General features: G+C 41.8%; 2 protein-coding genes across 7 annotated transcripts in view; one reads left to right on the top strand and one right to left on the bottom strand.

Annotated features, from left to right (window-relative positions):
• The window catches only part of MAPKAPK5 (MAPK activated protein kinase 5), a 42259-nt gene that overhangs the window by 1113 nt on the left and 23161 nt on the right, over window positions 1-17985 (bottom strand). For 3 of the 5 annotated variants that reach the window (XM_086681710.1, XM_086681707.1, XM_086681709.1), the window contains 5 exons: window positions 9004-9084; window positions 6222-6409; window positions 3887-4007; window positions 1135-1265; window positions 752-873 (listed from right to left, as the gene is read on the bottom strand). In XM_086681710.1, the coding sequence (XP_086537836.1) occupies window positions 752-873; window positions 1135-1265; window positions 3887-4007; window positions 6222-6409; window positions 9004-9084 (643 nt within the window). The remainder of the gene's footprint in view (window positions 1-751; window positions 874-1134; window positions 1266-3886; window positions 4008-6221; window positions 6410-9003; window positions 9085-17985) is intronic. The other 2 variants (XM_086681711.1, XM_086681708.1) reach the window with 1 other exon arrangement.
• The window catches only part of TMEM116 (transmembrane protein 116), a 173498-nt gene that overhangs the window by 139381 nt on the left and 16132 nt on the right, over window positions 1-17985 (top strand). The gene's annotated exons all lie outside the window — the stretch shown is intronic.

The following is a 17985-nucleotide window of genomic DNA, read 5'->3' as shown; positions in this document are numbered from 1 at the left end:
TAAGAGACCAAACGACGAAGGGAGAGCAAGGCTGAGGGGACCACCTCTTTGTCCTAGGCTCATTTCTTACTTTGGAAGCCACGGTACACCCTGGGAGTTCTCTTAAAACCCAAGAAATCTGGATGGTTTTCTGGTCTACTACTTGAAGCCTCTCATTCATCTGCTGAGGAGAGTCCATGACACCCCAGTGAGTGTATTAAAAGAAAGCTGCCACTCAAAAGGAGACATGCATGAGTCACACTCTGCCCATGATACAAGTAGCAGCAGGGGTCACTTCTGAACTTGGGAGGTATTCTCTTTATATCCACAAGTTAATGACGGCCTTGTACTCTAAAGGCTCCAGAAACGTTCCTGACCTTCACAAGCTGATCCTGACCCTATCCCCATTTTCCGTTCATCTTCTATCCTGTGCCCTCGTTAACAAACTAAGAAAACACAAAACTGCATGCTGCACTAGACGCGGGCAATTAGACGTCAACTAGCAGTTTCACAGAAAACCAAAAGAGGGACGAAACTTACCACCTTTCTGAGTTCCCACTGCCTTCTCTTTTTAGTGGGCACAGATTTATACATATATAAAATTACATAATAATTTATATAAATTTAAATAATTTATATAATTATTTTCTTACAACACAAAGATGAAACAGACAGCCTCAAATTAAACCACTCCTTCTGTCATGTGCATGTGAGCACGTGCACACACACACACTCACACTCACACACACGGAACATTGGTAAATGGCGTGACCTTTACCAGCCTGGGGGAGAATACACTGAGCAATCACATCTCGGAGCTTTTCCAAGGCAACATTTGAATCCTCGGCTCCATTTTCACGGTCGTGGATATAAACACCGTCCTTTGGCTTGGTGCTTTAAAAGTTTGGGAGAGAGGTAATGACAAGGTGAAACCTCAAAAACCAACTCTCCACAGCTGTTTACTCTAAAGATAAGGCAGCACATTTTTCAGATAAATGATTAACTATAGAGTGTCTCCACCTCCTCATGCTATTTAACAAGCCATCCTTTCCACCCTCTTAAGAGGTAGAAAAAGGGCAGACCCCTGGCTGACCTCTCCCAATCCTGCACTCAGGCACACCAACCATGGAGAATCCACAAAATAAGCTTAGTTACCCGAGTAATTTCCTTTTTCTCAGAATGGGGTTGTTCACAGAGTGCAGGGGTTTGAGGCTGACTTTCAGATCCTGGATTCTCATGTTGGCCAACTGTTCTGCATGAGCCTGCTGGATTCCTGCAACCACCGCCTGAATGTAAACACTGTCATCAGTTTTCACACTCACTTCAGGGCACCTAAAGAGCCAATCTAAGAGAGTAGGAAGGAGAAGCTCAAAGAACTAAGAAGGTAGTTTCACTGTTATGCTGGCAGTATACAAATTTTGATAAGCCAGAGCATTCTTCCCCACGGATTGGCAAGCCCAGGGAATACCAGGCAAACCAAGGGCCATACAACAGCTAGCTCTTCTTCCCTGCGTGTGGACAGAAATGCAAGTAAGAAGTGCTAACAAGACTTATGTTCACAGTCACTGGCAAGAGCAAGTGTAAAGAGAGGCACTCGTGGCCATCAGGGGAAAGGCTGGTAAGCTGCTGCCTGAGAAGTCTCCTGTAGTGGCATTTATTCACTGCCCCCACAGTGTAGACAATCATTTCAGCCCTGATGGCTCAGAACCCCAACTACTTCATACGATAAGCATGGTAGATCATCAGAAACTGATCTATAAGCCAGTCAATTAATTTACAATGAGAAATAACTGTCAATGGAGTCTAGAACTTTTGAAGTCTGTGTCTTTGTGACCAGTGCCGGCTCCTACTATGGGCAGACCAATTAAGGAAGATAAATAATCAGCAGAAAGCTTTCTAAGAACAAGATGATCCCATGTTTATATTTTTAAACAGGCCAAACTGTGAGAGTGTGTGTGTCTCCACAAAATTAAGATCAGTAAGGATACATTAAGCCATAGATTACCTCATCTCTGAAGGGTGAGACTGAGGCCAGGGGAATGAAAAGGAATTTATGCTTTTTATTTTATATACCTCTGTACTATTTGAATTTCAACAATAAAATTTGATAGTTTTAAAAAGTAGTTCCCTGTTAAGCATGCAATTATATCAGGTAGAGTTTGAACTCATTTAAGGGAACTATAATAGCTGGCCTTGGCTAAACTCCACTGGATCCTCACATCACCCTTATCAGTGATGGCCCAATCAAAAAGACGAGAATAGCTCAAGGTTGTCAGCTCAGACTCCATCTCCTAGGCAGGGCTTAGATGGACACTATCCAACATCTATATATGTGGCCATTTTTCTGCACTTCAGAGTTAGCCAACCTACATCACGACCCCATTATTTCTTCAAAAATGGGAATATATGGTGTGTCACCTTGCAGTTCCACCTTAGAGGCCTAGGGGCCACTCTTTCTCATTGGGAAGATTCTGCATATCCTTATTTGGCTTCATTATACACTAAGTCTAAAGTAACTCCAGAAAGCAATCTTATTTCTTCAATCCCAAGATCTTGAGGAAAGCCACACTATAACCCCCATGTGCCGATTTAAATTATCTCAGGATTTTGGACTGATCAAACCAATTCTGGACTACTGGGCATATTTAAACCAGGAGGACAACGACACAAAATCAGATATGGCAAAGAACTCTGTTCTTTCCAGCCCTTTCTTTCCCATACTCCACCACAACTAAGGGAAGACTGAAAATTTTTTTCCTATTATTCCCTTACCCTTTCTCACACTTCAACCCCGTGCCTTCTAAGTGGGTAAAACTCACGTCTGCATCACTGCCTTTACCTCTCAACTACACTATAGTCCCACACAACACATCTCATTCATTTACATGTCCATCTAAACAGTATCTAAAATCTAACAGACTTGCCTTGACCTAAACCAGCTTTGTTCCTGATTTCCCTCTATTTGTCAATGGTATCACTAGATATGACACCCGTTGTCCCCTTAATATCTACTAAGTCATCAAAAACTGTAGAAATTTGTCTCAGAAAATAGAGTCTATTCATGTCTCTACTTCTCTGCTCCTAGAGTTGCCCCTCAGCTTGCAGATGACTGCAGAAGTCTTAGGTTGGCAAGTCTGCAAGTCTGGCTGACCATCCCTAAATACCTTCCCTGTGGCAAATATCTCCCCCCAAATTTACAAAGGCCCCTCAGTTATGCGCTACTAAGACTTAAGCTCCTCTGTGTACTTTCAAAGCCTGGCCCATGTCTCCCGGACTTCCCATTAATAAGCTAGGTGATTTTTCCCACTCAGGCACTTCGGTCTGTAATTGTTTGCTCCTGGTGTTCCCCACACTTGGGTACTTATGCTGTCTGCTCATATTCTTTGAGGCAGCTCATGGCTAAACCCATGAACCGGTTAAAAACTGCCATGCAGTAATTAAAATATGGGAGGGTTGCCTTCTCTTTGGGAACTCTTCCCTAGTTACACCCCTTCAAAGATGTTCTCTTTTTCTGAATTCCCACAGCATTCATAGAAAATGTAGCATGCAAAGCTCTGATGTCTGAAATGTTCCCTCCTTGTTTCAGGTAAATTGGTCTTTCCAACCAGTCTTGTTTAAACCCCTCAGGGGAAGGGAGGGTGTCTCACAGTACTATGTGCCCTTCAACCCCACAGCACAAATATGAAGGATTTGGGTTTTCCTTTAGTGTGTATTCACTGGGCCCTGATCTGGTCTTTTATGCAAAGAAGTTTTTATTTCAGATCCTGACTTTCAGGAAAGCAGGGACACCTCTCTGGTAAAGACTGAGTTCTCTGTATTGCTCCGCTTTGAGCCTTCGCTGAACTTTGTCCCAGCATTCCTTCTCAACAAAGCCTTTTTGGTAAACAAAGTAAGCATCATTCAAAACCTTATCCATCATCAGCTGAGCAGAGGGTAGCACATTATCCAAGGCCTCTGTCGAGTTGAGCCATGGGTGGTCCAACACGCCCTCGATGGTAAGTCTTTCCTCTGGTTTGACCTTTAAGAGCCTGTGGAGAAAAGGCCAACAGGGTGCTGTGCATAGTTGCTTCCAGAAGGCCAGGAAGTTCCTGGGTCTGGTTCTTACCAGCTCCAGCTTCTGACTTTCTACAAACTCCTACAAGCTTAGGCTTTCCATCTGCAGGAAGGGGTGGGGTTCTAGTCCCTAGCCACTAGTTGTGAGGGCACTGTTGTCCTTTGCTAGTCCTTTCTATACTAGACAGAGTGAGATAAAAAACACAGGAAAAGGCTTAATCCAGTGATACTTCAGACTGAGTTCTAGGTTCAATAAGCCCACATACAGCTTATAGTTCCTGAGACTTGAATCTCCACATTCATGTTTTTTAGGACAGCAGGCTCCAATTTCCAAATGGGACTCAAAGTGCTCTTTTGGCTGATAGTGGCTACAAAGAGGGTCATTTAGTAATGAAAATCCAGGTTGCTACTTGTGATAAAACTGACAGATGTAACCGTATGAACCCTTTATTCCAAAAACATTCAAAAGCTAAAAATTTAGAGTTTCTGAGAGGGGAAGGCATTTCCTTCTAAGCTGAATGTATTGCTATGTACCATCTGCATTTTGATCGTACTTCTTTACATCTTGTCTGTTCATGCTGATGCAATTCTTAGCTCACTTCAGCATGTTTCCTAGGCTTTTTACAGCCCCTCCTTCCAACTACGTATCCTCCCACTATAAATGTCAGAGTCAGGACAACACGTGCACTTGCTCTTTCAGGTTCTCTGCAACCTCTGGGTCATTCTGAACAAACAGCTTCAGATTCTAAAGAAAGGATTATTTAGAAAAGAATCCAAGGAGCGCCTGGGTGGCTTAGTCAGTTAAGCATCCGACTCTTGATTTCAGCTCAGGTCATGTATGATCTCACGGTTTGTGGGCGTGAGCCCCGCATCGGGCTCTGCATTGATAGTGCGGAGCCTGCTAGGGATTTTTTCTCTCCCCCTCACTTTGCCCCTTCCCCCGCCTCAAAAACAAACAAACATAGGGAAAAGAAAAAAAGGGAAAGGGAAAGGGAAAGGGAAAGGGAAAGGGAAAGGGAAAGGGAAAGGGAAAGGGAAAGGGAAAGGGAAAGGGAAAGGGAAAGGAAAGGAAAGGAAAGGAAAGGAAAAGAAAAGAAAAGAAAAGAAAAGAAAAGAAAAGAAAAGAAAAGAAAAGAAAAGAAAAAAGAAAAAGGAAGAAAAGAATCCCGAAGCTGAAAGAAGATAATCAGTGTCACTCTAGGGACAGGAAATATATTCTACAGAACTGACAAAGAACCACTTAGAGGATACTGATGTTTTGGTTAAGCAGCTGAGAATACAGTGTGGAAACAGCATGGGAAGACAAATGATGCTGTAAACATTGCCTCTGCCCTCCGCCCTCCTAAGAAGTTTTACTTACAGATTTTAGAAACTAGTCCCCCTTTATATACATAGATCCTTAACCAGTGGGATAAGCTCACTTTTGAAAGGGAGTAATCTCCACAGAGAAATGGCTGTGGTGTCAGGAGACAGCTCCCGGGCACTGCCCCGTTAATGCCTATCTTCATCGCATTACAGATGAAGAAACTGAAACCAAAAGAGGGAAAATTGCTCAGTGAACACAAAGCAGTAGGAATGCTGGAAGAGTGCCCAAATCCCAGGCAACTGGGCCTCCCACACAGGCGGGCAGGAAAGGCAAATACACCTCAAATTTAGGTCTGACTTCTTACCTAGTCCTTCAGCTACCAAAGGACTCTGTCAACTCTCCCTCACCCACTCACTAGGACTAAATCTTCTAAATCTATCTCAGCAGTGGGGAGTCTAGAGGCCTACACAATCAGCCGCATACCCCCAGCAGCCAAAGAATGAAAAGCCAAAGTGTCATTGTCATCTTAGCCCCTGAGTTCAGTTCCTGATGCCACGTCTTTTCCACGTGACTGGCTAACATGCAGGAAGGGCACACCACAGGGCTTACCACTTAAGGTCCTAAATTAATGTTCACAAAGACAGTAGCTACCGAGGGACCTGGGTTCACATCCCTGAGGACAAATTCTAAGAATGCAGCAGGTGGGAGCAAAGCTCCATTTTCATCAAGGTGGAAATGCAGAGCTCTCATCTCAGACCGCAGGGATGAGAATTCTATGATGTGCAAACAGGAAGGAACATGCCTGGGAAACCAATGACTTTTCCCTTGTGCTCCACCACCTTAGGCCTCCTTGGCCTCCCCACTCTGTAGCATGGGGACTCACTTCCTCACAACATCTTTGGCCATCTCCGAGATCTGGCTCCACTCTTCTTCTGGGAACTCAAAACTGCCTGTCATGATCTTTCTCCGCATATCCTTTGGGATAGTCCGGCTGTGGTGTTTGGAGTAAAAAGGAGGGTATCCACATAACATCACGTAGATAATCACCCCTAGGGACCACAGGTCACAGCTCTGAAAGGAAAAAGAAAATAGTCACTTATGAGCAGAGGTACAGCCCCAAAATAAAGTCCCCAGGACCAGCCCAGAGACAGCCCCTAAAATACACAGGCTGGTATCTCCAAAAATCACTTAATAGAGACTGGAAAAGTTTCAGGAAGTCTTAAGGGAACTAACCTTTCTCTCCAGATGTTTTATATGCCACCACTGCTACATATATACACACCAGCACACAAGGCCAGTCTAGGGTGAAATAAACAGTCAATTTTATTTTCATTGCTCAGGCCCAAGCTACTAGCTGAGCCTTGGGTACAGGTGTACGACACTTCATCTCCAGCTACAGACGTAACAGATATAAACCAGCTGGTTGGGAAACATGTGCTAGGTCAACCTGGGCAAGGTTGAGGGTACAGGAACCAAGTAGCTAGGACACAGGCAGGTTGACCCTATAATATAGCACAAGTCATTTCATCAAAACCCAAAGCAGTTTGACACAGATCAGAAAGAGACAGTAGAGGAAGAACAGGAGGTCTAAAAGCATTCCTTTGATGACTCACTGCACCCATGCGCCAGACCATACACCATTCTTGGGGAAGATCTTTGGAAAGAAAGAAAATTGCCACGAACTACTTTGTCTGTAGGTGTTAAGGTGCCTTCATGGGCAATAGTCACAACATGATCATTAATAAAACACTCCTAATTTAGTTAAATGCAGCTCTACCTGCCTCAGAACCTGGGTCCTCAGAGGCTCCAATTCAAGCCTGTCTTGAATTGCAGGACAAAAGCAGTGTCTGCCTGAGAGAGGCAGCCCAGGGAGCCTGCCACTGAGGCCACATGCTCTCGCCATACCACAGCTGCGTCCTGCTGAGAAAAGCTTGGAAACTGGGGTGTCTCAGGTACTCCCACCCATGTTTTGGCATCATACTAATGGGTATTCATAGATGGCATGACCCATGCTATAGAACATAATTAAAAAATTATAGAAGTGAAAGAAATCTTAAAAATAATTCAAATCCCTCCCTTTCCACATGAGGAAACTGATACTACTTTTTAAAATTGAGGTTGATAGGGCGCCTGGGTGGCTCAGTCGGTTAAGTGTCCAACTTCAGCTCAGGTCACAATCTCGTGGTCCGTGAGTTCGAGCCCCACGTCGGGCTCTGGGCTGATGGCTCAGAGTCTGGAGCCTGCTTCCCATTCTGTGTCTCCCTCTCTCTCTGCCCCACCCCCGTTCATGCTCTGTCTCTCTCTGTCTCAAAAATAAATAAACGTTAAAAAAAATAAAATAAAATAAAATTGAGGTTATGTTTAACTTCTAAAAATTTAATTGTATCTTATTATATATTTTTGTGAAAATATTATTTGCAAATGTAGCATTCAGTGTTCATTTAGTTGCCAATATAAAGATTATCTCTAGACGAACTTCTATACACGTTCAAAAGTAATGTTTATTATTCAAAAGCTGTTTATTATTTCAACATGCTACTCATGTACAGTGCATAGTTTTTATGAATCCCATGCTAGTTCATGAGCACCACAGGGTTTACAAAATGGAACAGGAAAAGAAGAAAAAAACAGCACCACAAAATAATATATCACACAAGAATTCACTGCATTCATGCCGAGATTTTAGCAAGTGGATCAATGTCATCTGAGTGCTTCTACCCCTCACTTCCTGCCTGCATCAAGAAGCAGGAAGCAGTTTCTGAGTCTGATGCCGTAATCAGCACAGCCCTCAAACTGTCACCCCATAAGAGCAGAGCTGCCTGTGGTTTTGAGTCTGTAAGACCAAGATGTGGAGCAGTAATTACTTGGGGACTGACGAGTGTTAATCATGAAAGCAGATGTTCAAGGTTCTGGTTACACTGTGCCAGTGACAGTGCGAAGCACAGGGTCATGAGTGGCAGAGGTCCCTGTGTGTTCTTTCATACGTATGTCTGTGTGTACATGTGTGCAGACACTATAGGAATACGTGGCACCCTCTAAGGTGTGGGACCCAAGAAGAGCTGGCCTACTGCCTTTTTACCACACCCAAGTTCTTCTCTGTCATCTACATTCAGCCATGAGTCCCCAAGCAGCATCATTTTTTTTTCTGATCTACTCAGTGACTCCAGGACCTGTTTTAAAAGGCCCTAATATTCTTGTGCTTTAGAGCAGAGATCCTGATGCCTAGACTACAGACTGAGAACTGTGATAGTACCAGGAACACATGCTGTGTGTCACAGACACTGTTCTAAGTTCAGTATTTTTGGGTAAGAAAGAATGGCCATGGAACATTCTCAGAAACGGCCTCCACCTCAAAAAAGCAAGACAACCATGTCTTTTAAATGTGGTCAGTGGACTACACAGTTACCCAAATAAATAACCTACAGGCAACCATCGCCCTTGGTTCCTGCTACAAAACCTCAATTGCTAAGAACCTTATTTCATATTTCAGCAGACAAAAACTTGAATTCCAAGTACTCTTCTGCATGTGTGGCTGCTGCCAGCTTTTTGGGCAGGAATATTATTAAGGGATAAGAATGGAATTAGCCACATTCCCAAAGAGCCACAAACACCTCACAGAAGAGGGGCTACACCTGAGGGGTGAAGGCAAGTATCTCTTCCCCTACCTTGTTGTAAGTGTAGGGTGTTGGTGAGGTAGGTATGATGCCAGATTTCTCCTTCTGATGCCTTCTCTGCGCCTCCAGTACCTGTCAGAGTCAGACCAAAGGGGACAATTTATTGAAAACCACAGCAACGACCTACAACTTGAGAAAGAATGCTGGAAGGCTGAAGAGGGTAGACACTGGCGGTCAATAATTAAAAACAACAACAACAACAACTTCTGTAAAACACAAACTGTCAAAAACCTTTTGCCCCTCTTACAACCGACAATTTATCAGTATTTGCCCAGGTCAAGGACATGAAGATCAAGTCCTTAAAAGAGACTGAACTCTTCTTCCTGCCCATCAAGGCATCTGAGATCATGTATTTTTCCTGGAGACACAGACATTCCCTTATGCCTGTATAAAAGCAGACCAGCGCTGGCCAGTGGATCAGGTTTGAGGTACTTGTTGCCATCAAGGACTATAGCAGTCATGTAGGTCTGGGTGTTAAGTGTTCCAAAGAGGTAACCATGGGGCCATCATCCTGGCCAAGCTCTCCATTGTCCCGGGCAGGGAGACCCCTGGGGGAACAATACTGGCACACCCCACAGATTACTTGAAAGTGACAGGATGATGCAACTCTGTGCTGGTCTGCTTCCCTTGCACACCCAGACCCCCATGCCCATGAAGCTGCTGATGGCAGGTGTTGATGACAGCTGCCACACCTCGGCCAGGGGCTGCAATGTCACCTGGGGCAACTTGGCCAAAGCAATCTTCGATGTCATCTCCAAGATCTATAGCTGCCTTCCCCCTGACACTCTGGAAAGAGACTGTGTTCACCAAGTCTCCCTGTCAGGAATTCACTGACCATCTTGACCACATCAGAGAGTCTCCATGCAGAGAACTCAGGCTCCAGCTATGGTCACCACACAGTGTTCTTACACAAGAGAAATAAAGCGAATTAATTAAACCTGAAAAAGAAAATACTGTTTATAATAGCACAAAAAACAGTAAGGATAAATCTAACAAAGATGGGAAAGACCTATACACTGAAAACTACACAAATGTTAAGAAAAACTAAAGGCAAAAAAAAAAAAAAAATGGAGCAATACAGCCTGCTTATGGATCAGAAGGCTCGGTATTGTTTGGGTGTCAGTGCCCCTACATTGAACCATACTTCTAAAAGAACCGTAGTCAAAATTCCAACAAACTTTTTTGTAGAATTTAATAGCTGACTCTAAGTTCATATGGAAATGTAAAGAAATTAAAATAGCTAATACAACTATGAAAAAGAACAAAGTTGGCTAACACTACCTTATTTTATATTATTATAAAATAATTATTATATTATATAATTATTATAAAGTCACAGTAATCAAGACAGTACAGTACTTGTTAAAGACAAGCAGATCACTGGAACAGAACAGATAATCCAAAATTAAACCCACACATGTACATTCAACTGATCATTGACAAAGGCTCAAAAGCAATGCAACGAAGAAAAGATAGCCTTTTCAACAAAGGGCACCAGAACTGGATACACAAATGCTAAAAAATTAATGTGGATCCATACTCATGCATTACACAAAAATTATATCAAAATGGATCACACACCTAAATGTAAAGCCTGAAACTATAAAACTTGTATGAGGAGATCTTGGGTGATCTTGGGTTAGACAAAGATTTCTTACATAGGAGACCAAAAGCTGAGTCCATGAAACATTTTTAAAAATTGATAAATTGGCTTTCACCAAAATTAAAATCTTTTGCTCTTCAAAAGACACTGTTAAGAGAATGAAAAGATAAGCCACAAACTGGAAGAAAATCTTTCCAAAGCATATATCTGATAAAGGACTTATATCCAGAATACATAAAGAATTCTCAAATTCGGCAATAAGAAAACAACACAATTTTAAAAATGGGGTGGGGCACCTCGGTGGCTCAGTTAGTTGAGCGACCAACTCTTGATTTCAGTTTAGGTCATAATCTCATGGTCTGTGGGTTTGAGCCCCACCATGTTGGGTTCTGTGCTGACAGTGTGGAGTCTGTTTGGGATTCTCACTCTTCCGCCTCTCTCTGCCCCTCCCCACTCACGCTCTCTCTCTCTCTCTCTCTCTCTCTCTCTCAAAATTAAATAAATAAATAAAAATAATTAAATTAAATTAAAATTCAAATGGGAAAAAGATTTGAACAGATGCTTCACCAAAGAAAATATACAAAAGGCAAAGAAGCACCATGAAAAGATGCTCAACATCATTTAGTCATTAGGCATATGCAAATTAAAAGCACAATGAAATACCACTGCATGCCCACTAAAAAAGACTGCCCAGGGCGCCTGATTGGCTCAGTTGATTAAGCATCTGACTCTTGATTTTGGCTCAGATCACAATTTCACAGGTTAATGGGTTCGAGGGTGGAGCCTGATTGGGATTCTCTCTCTCCCTCTCTCGTTGCCCTCTCCCCCACCTCCCTCAATAAATAAGTTAACTTAAAAATAATAATAAAAGACTGCCCATACCAAATGCTGGTAAGAGTGTGGACACCTTACACTCTCAGACACTGCTGATGTGGATGTAAAATCGTACAACCACTCCGGAACAGTCAGGTTGTAAATAATGATCTAGCTATTCCACTTCTAGGTATTTATCCAAGAGAAAAGGAAATAATTTTGTACAAAAACTTGTACACAAATGTTTATAAGAGCTTTATTTGTAATAGCCCAAAACTGAAACAACCACATATCCACCAATAGATGAATGGACAAACAAATCAAGATACACCAACATAATGGAATACTTATTAGCAGTAAAAACAACTAAACTATTTACTGATACATGTAACAACATGTAATTACACTGAGTGAAAGAAAACACCCAAAACTGAAAATACTGGATGATGTGCTACTTTACACATAAATCTGCAGAAAATGCAAATAATCTATAATGACAGAAAGCAGATCACTGGTTGCCTGGGAATGAGAGGACAAGAAGAGAGACAGGGAAAGATTACCAAGGAGTACGCTAAAACTTTTGAGGGTGATGGATATGTTCACTACCTAGATTGTGGTGATGGTTTAATGAGATTATATAAATATATATATTAAAACTTACAAATTATGTAATTTAAATATGTATAGTTTATCATATATCAATTATATTTCAATAATTTTTTTTCCCCTTAAAGAGGGCTTCTTTGGTAAAATAAACCTTGAAAAGAAGAAGTATCAGCTATGTAAAAAAAAATACAACACTCTGGCCATGATGGATTAACCAGTACAACTTTCTTTCCCACCACACACAACTTGAACATTGGACAAGATATAAGAGAAAGTGGGGCATCTGGGTGGTTCAGTCAGCTAAGCATCCAACTGTAGATTTTGGCTCAGCTCATGATCCCTGGGTCATAGGATGGAGCCCTGTGTCAAGGCATGAAGCCTGCTTGAGATTCTCTCTCTCCCTTTGTCCCTCTCCCCACTGCTCATGCTCTCTCTCTCTCTCTAAGAAAAGATAAAAAAATTAAAGGATTCCTTCTTATCTTAACAAAAAAGATATGAGAGAAAACTGTTTTCTGACACTGAATAATATACAACACAGGTCAGCAAACCCTGAGAGATAGCAAGCAAATGTGGTAATCCATATGATCTGTCAAGAAGCATTTTCTGGAATGCAGTGCAGGGAGAGATGCTAAGCAGGGTACAGAGGGCTCACAGGAGTTCAGTAGTGTGGCCAAAATTTGTGGAGCAGACTACCAACTGTGGGGAAGGTACGCAAAAACCTGCATGAGGATCCCTTTGATCTTTGGGATGGTATAGCAAGACTCTGTGAGACCAGAGAAGCAACCAGCTACTAGAACAACTACTCGGGATCTATAAGCTGAATAATTCCCAGATGTTGCAGAAGTCTAGGAGATACCTGAGGTCCAACTAGCCAAGGTAAAGAGACTTATTGATCATCAGGGGCATCAATAGAGGACCAGAAGTTTTCCTCTAGGTAGCAGGGCTGAGGTAACCCGAGAATAAGGCCTCATCTAGACTCACCCTGGAAGAATTGCAAAGCAAGTTTCAAGACAACCAAGTGGACCTGCATGTAACTTACCACTCACCAAAACAATCTTTTTATATACTTTTCTTAAAAAAAATTCTTTTTAACGTTTATTTTTGAAAGAGGCACAGAATGCGAGTGGGAGAGGAGTAGAGGGAGAGGGAGACACAGAATCTGAAGCAGGCCCCAGGCTCTGAGCTGTCAGCACAGAGCCTGACACAGGGCTCAAACTCATGAACCATGAGATCATGACCTGAGCCAAAGTCAGACGCTTAACCATCTAAGCCATCCAGGCATCCCTGTTTGTAAACATTTTTAAATGACAACAAAACCCAGACATTCACCAACATAATATAACATCCAGCACCCAATAAAAATTTCTTCAACATGCAAAGAAGCAAGAAAATGTAATCCATAACCAGGAAATGTGATCTGTAACCAAGGAAAAAAGTCAGTCATAAAAGCAGACTCAGAAATGACAAGGGTGGTGCAATCAGCAAAGATTTTATTACGTATGTTGAGGTACTTAAAGGTAAACATAAACATGAAATGAGAAAAGAAACAGATGATGTAAGTCAGAAATGTGGGGCACCTGGGTGGCTCAGTTGGTTGTACATCCAACTTTTGGTTTCGGCTCAGCTCATGATCTCACCATTCGTGGGTTTGAGCCCTGCATTGAGCTCTGCACTGGCAGTGTAGAGCCTGCTTGAGATTCTCTCGTTCTTGCTCTCTCTGCCCCTTCCCTGCTCACTCACTCTCTCTCAAAATAAATAAATAAACATTAAGTAAATCAGAAATGAAGAAATTCACAGATTAGACAATGCAGAAGAAAAGAGTAGTGAAATCCAAATCACAGTAACAGAATTTGGCCAAAGTGAAAGAGAGAGAAAAAAAGATGAAAAAAAAACAAAAAGATCACGGAGTGTCTGGCTGGCTCAGTCGATGGATGGACCATGAAACTCTTGATCTCGGGGTTGGGAATTCAAGCCCTACCTTGGGTGTAGAGATTACTTAAAAATAAAATCTTAAACAAAAAAAACAGAACCTTTAATGCTCTGTGTGTGATCTAACCTACATGTAACTGGAGTCTTTGGAAAAAGGCAGAGAGGACAAGCAGAAAAATATTTGAAGAAATGTCTGAAAATTGTCCTAAACTGATAAACACCATAAACTGACGGATCCAAGGAACTCAATAAACCCCTAGTAGGAAACAAACAAACAAACACCTACACCACAGTCAAATTTCTGAGACCTGATTAGGATCTAGGATGTAGAAAGCTGGAGTGTTACTCCCATCCTAACAGCAAGGAAAAGCTAAACTACAAAATCATCACTTTTCTTGAACCTATTAGAGATCAGAGGTCTCAAGACAATGAAATATTGTGCATTCTAAAGAAAGGCCCATGGGGCGCCTGGGTGGCTCAGTCGGTTAAGCGTCCGACTTCAGCCAGGTCACGATCGTGAGTTCGAGCCCCGCGTCAGGCTCTGGGCTGATGGCTCGGAGCCTGGAGCCTGTTTCCGATTCTGTGTCTCCCTCTCTCTCTCTGCCCCTCCCCCGTTCATGCTCTGTCTCTCTCTGTCCCAAAAATAAATAAACGTTGAAAAAAAAAAAAAAAAAGAAAAAAAAGAAAGGCCCTTCCAGTAAGAAGCAAGATGTGAAAACTGGCTCACCTATGACAAGCCAGGAGGGAGCATTATAGCATGCCATATGAGTAAAAAGAATTCAGCTAAATTTTTAGCAAATTGCTAAAGGCAAAGTGTGGGCTAGCATGAGGGCTAGAAGACCCTGTAGGAACCATAGAAACAAGGGGAGTTTGCACCACTCACAGACGCTTCTGCACAGACTTCCACCAGATACTCAACAGGACCTGCACAAGACTGAGGCTGGTTCAGAAAAAGATACCTGTTTCTGCCAACACCCTCCACCAGGCTGGCAAGCACAATCTAGTGCTAGAGGAGAAGACTGTGAATTGAGAGCCCCTCTGAGGCACACAGTGCATAGGCAAGGCCAAAGCTAATGGTGGAGAAGTAACATTAAAAATAAATAAACATGAGGCGCCTGGGTGGCGGTGGTTAAGTGTTTGACTCTGGCTCAGGTTCATGGGTTCAAGCCCCGCATCAGGCTTTGTGCTGACAGCTCGAAGCCTGGAGGCTGCTTCAGATTCTGTGTCTCCCTTACTCTCTGCCCCTCCCCGCTTGCATTCTGTCTCTCTCTCAAAAGTAAATAAACATTTTAAAAGATTAAAAAATATATACAAAACTTCAATAAATAGATCTGTATTTTTAAACTGACTGAATCATTAAACATTTTCTACAATGAAAACTCTAAAATACGTATCTACCTATCTATCTATTTATTTTTTAATTTACATCCAAGTTAGTTAGCATATTTAGTTGCATTGTTAGTGCAACAATGATTTCAGGAGTAGATTCCTTAATGCCCCTTACCCATTTAGCCCATCCCCCCTCCCATAACCCCCCCAGCAACCCTGTTTTTTTCTCTATATTTAAGAGTCTCTACGTTTTGTCCCCCTCCCTGTTTTTATATTATTTTTGCTTCCCTTTCCCTATGTTCATCTGTTTGATGATACTTGAAGTCATATGATACTTGTCTTCCTCTGACTGACCAATTTTGCTTAGCATAATACCCTCTAGTTCCATTCACATAGCTGCAAATGGCAAGATTTCATTCTTTTTGATTGCCTAGTAATACTCCATTATATATATATGTATGTGTTGTGTATATATCTTTATCCATTCATCCATCAATGGACATTTGGGCTCTTTCCACACTTTGGCTATTGTCAATATAAACATTGGGGTGCATGTGCCCCTTCAAAACAGCATACCTGCATCCCTTGGATAAATACCTAGTAGTGCAATTGCTGGGTCGTAGGGTAGTTCTGTTTTTAATTTTTTGAGGAACCTCCATACTGTTTTCCAGAGTGGCTGCACCAGCTTGCATTGCCACCAACGATGCAGAAGAGATCCTCTTTCTCTGCATCCTCGCCAACATCTGTCGTTGCCTGAATTGTTAATGTTAGCCATTCTGACAGGTGTGAGGTGGTATCTCATTGTGGTTTTGATTTGTACTTCCCTGATGATGACAGATGTTGAGCATTTTTTCACGTGTTGGTTGGCCATCTGGATGTCTTCTTTGAAGAAGTGTCTATTCATGTCTTTTGCCCATTTCTTCACTGGATTATTTATTTTTTTGGGTGTTGAGTTTGATAAGTTCTTTATATGTTTGGGATATTAATCCTTTATCTGATATGTCATTTGCAAATATCTTCTCCCATTCCGTTGGTTGTCTTTTAGTTTTACTGACTGTTTCCTTTGCCGTGCAGAAGCTTTTTATCTTGATGAGGTCCCAATAGTTCATTTTTGCTTTTGTTTCCCTTGCCTCTGGAGATGTGTTGAGTAAGAAGTTGCTGCAGCCGAGGTCAAAGAGCTTTTTGCCTGCTTTCTCTTCTAGGATTTTGATGGCTTCCTGTCTTACATTTAGGTCTTTCATCCATTTTAGGTTTATTTTTGTGTATGGTGTAAGAAAGTGGTCCAGGTTCGTTCTTCTGCATGTCGCTGTCCAGTTTTCCCAAAACCATTTGCCAAAGAGACTGTCTTTTTTTCCATTGGATATTCTTTCTTGCTTTGTCAAAGATTAGTTGGCCATACATTTGTGGGTCTATTTCTGGGTTCTCTATTCTGTTCCATTGATCTGAGTGTTTTGGGGCCAGTGCCATACTGTCCTGATGATTACAGCTTTGTAATACAACTTGACGTCCGGAATTGTGATGCCTCCAGCTTTGGTTTTCTTTCTCAGGATTGCTTTGGCTATTCAGGGTCTTTTCTGTTCCATACAAATTTTAGGATTGTTTGTTCTAGCTCTGTGAAGAATGCTGGTGTTATTTTGATAGGGATTGCATTGAATATGTAGATTGCTTTCATAGTATCAACATTTTAACAGTATTTGTTCTTCCAATTCATTGAGCGTGGAATATTTTTCCATTTTCTTGTGTGTCGTCTTCAATTTCTTTCATAAGCTTTCTATAGTTTTCAGTGTATAGATTTTTCACCTCTTTGGTTAGGTTTATTCCAAGGTATTTTATGGTTTTTGGTAAAACTGTGAATAGGATCAATTCCTTGATTTCTCCTTCTGCTGCTTCATTATTGGTGTATAGAAATGCAACCAACCTGTACATTGATTTTATATCCTGCGACTTTGATGAACTCATGAATCAGTTCTAGCAGTTTTTTTGGTGGAGTCCTTTGGGTTTTCTACTTGGAGTATCGTGTTGTCTGCAAAGAGTGAAAGTTTGACTTCCTCTTTGCCGATTTATGCCTTTTATTTCTTTCTGTTGTCTGATTGCTGAGGCTAGGACTTCCAACACTACGTTGATTTACAGTGGTGAGAGTGGACATCCCTGTCGTGCTCCTGTCCTTAGAGGAACGCTCTCAGTTTTATCCCATTGAGGATGATATTAGCAGTGGGTCTTTCATACGTGGCCTTTATGACCTTGAGGTATGATCTGTCTATCCCTACTTTTTTGAGGGTTTTTATCAAGAAACAGTGCTGTATTTTGTCAAATGCTTTTCAGCATCTATGGAGAGGATCATGTGGTGCTTGTCCTTTCTTTTATTAATATGATGTATCACATTGATTGATATGTGGATATTGCACAAATTTATTCCTGCATCCCAGGAATAAATCCCACTTGATCATGGTGAGTATAATTCTTTTAATGTATTGTTGGATCCAGTTGGCTAGTATCTTGTTGAGAATTTTTACATCCATGTTCATCAGGGAAATTGGTCTATAGTTCTCCTTTAATTGGGGTCTTTGTCTGGTTTTGGAATCAAGGTAATGCTGGCTTCACAGAATGAGTTTGGAAGTTTTCCTTCCATTTCTATTTTTTGGAACAGCTTCAAAAGAATAGGTGTTAACTCTTCTTTAAATGTTTGGTAGAAT

This window comes from Puma concolor, chromosome D3 (assembly GCF_028749965.1).
Source record: "Puma concolor isolate L17-30 chromosome D3, mPumCon1.1.hap2, whole genome shotgun sequence".
NCBI lineage: Eukaryota > Metazoa > Chordata > Mammalia > Carnivora > Felidae > Puma > Puma concolor.
The sequence above is the reverse complement of the archived record's forward strand: the minus strand, read 5'-3'. Positions and strand labels throughout refer to the sequence as shown.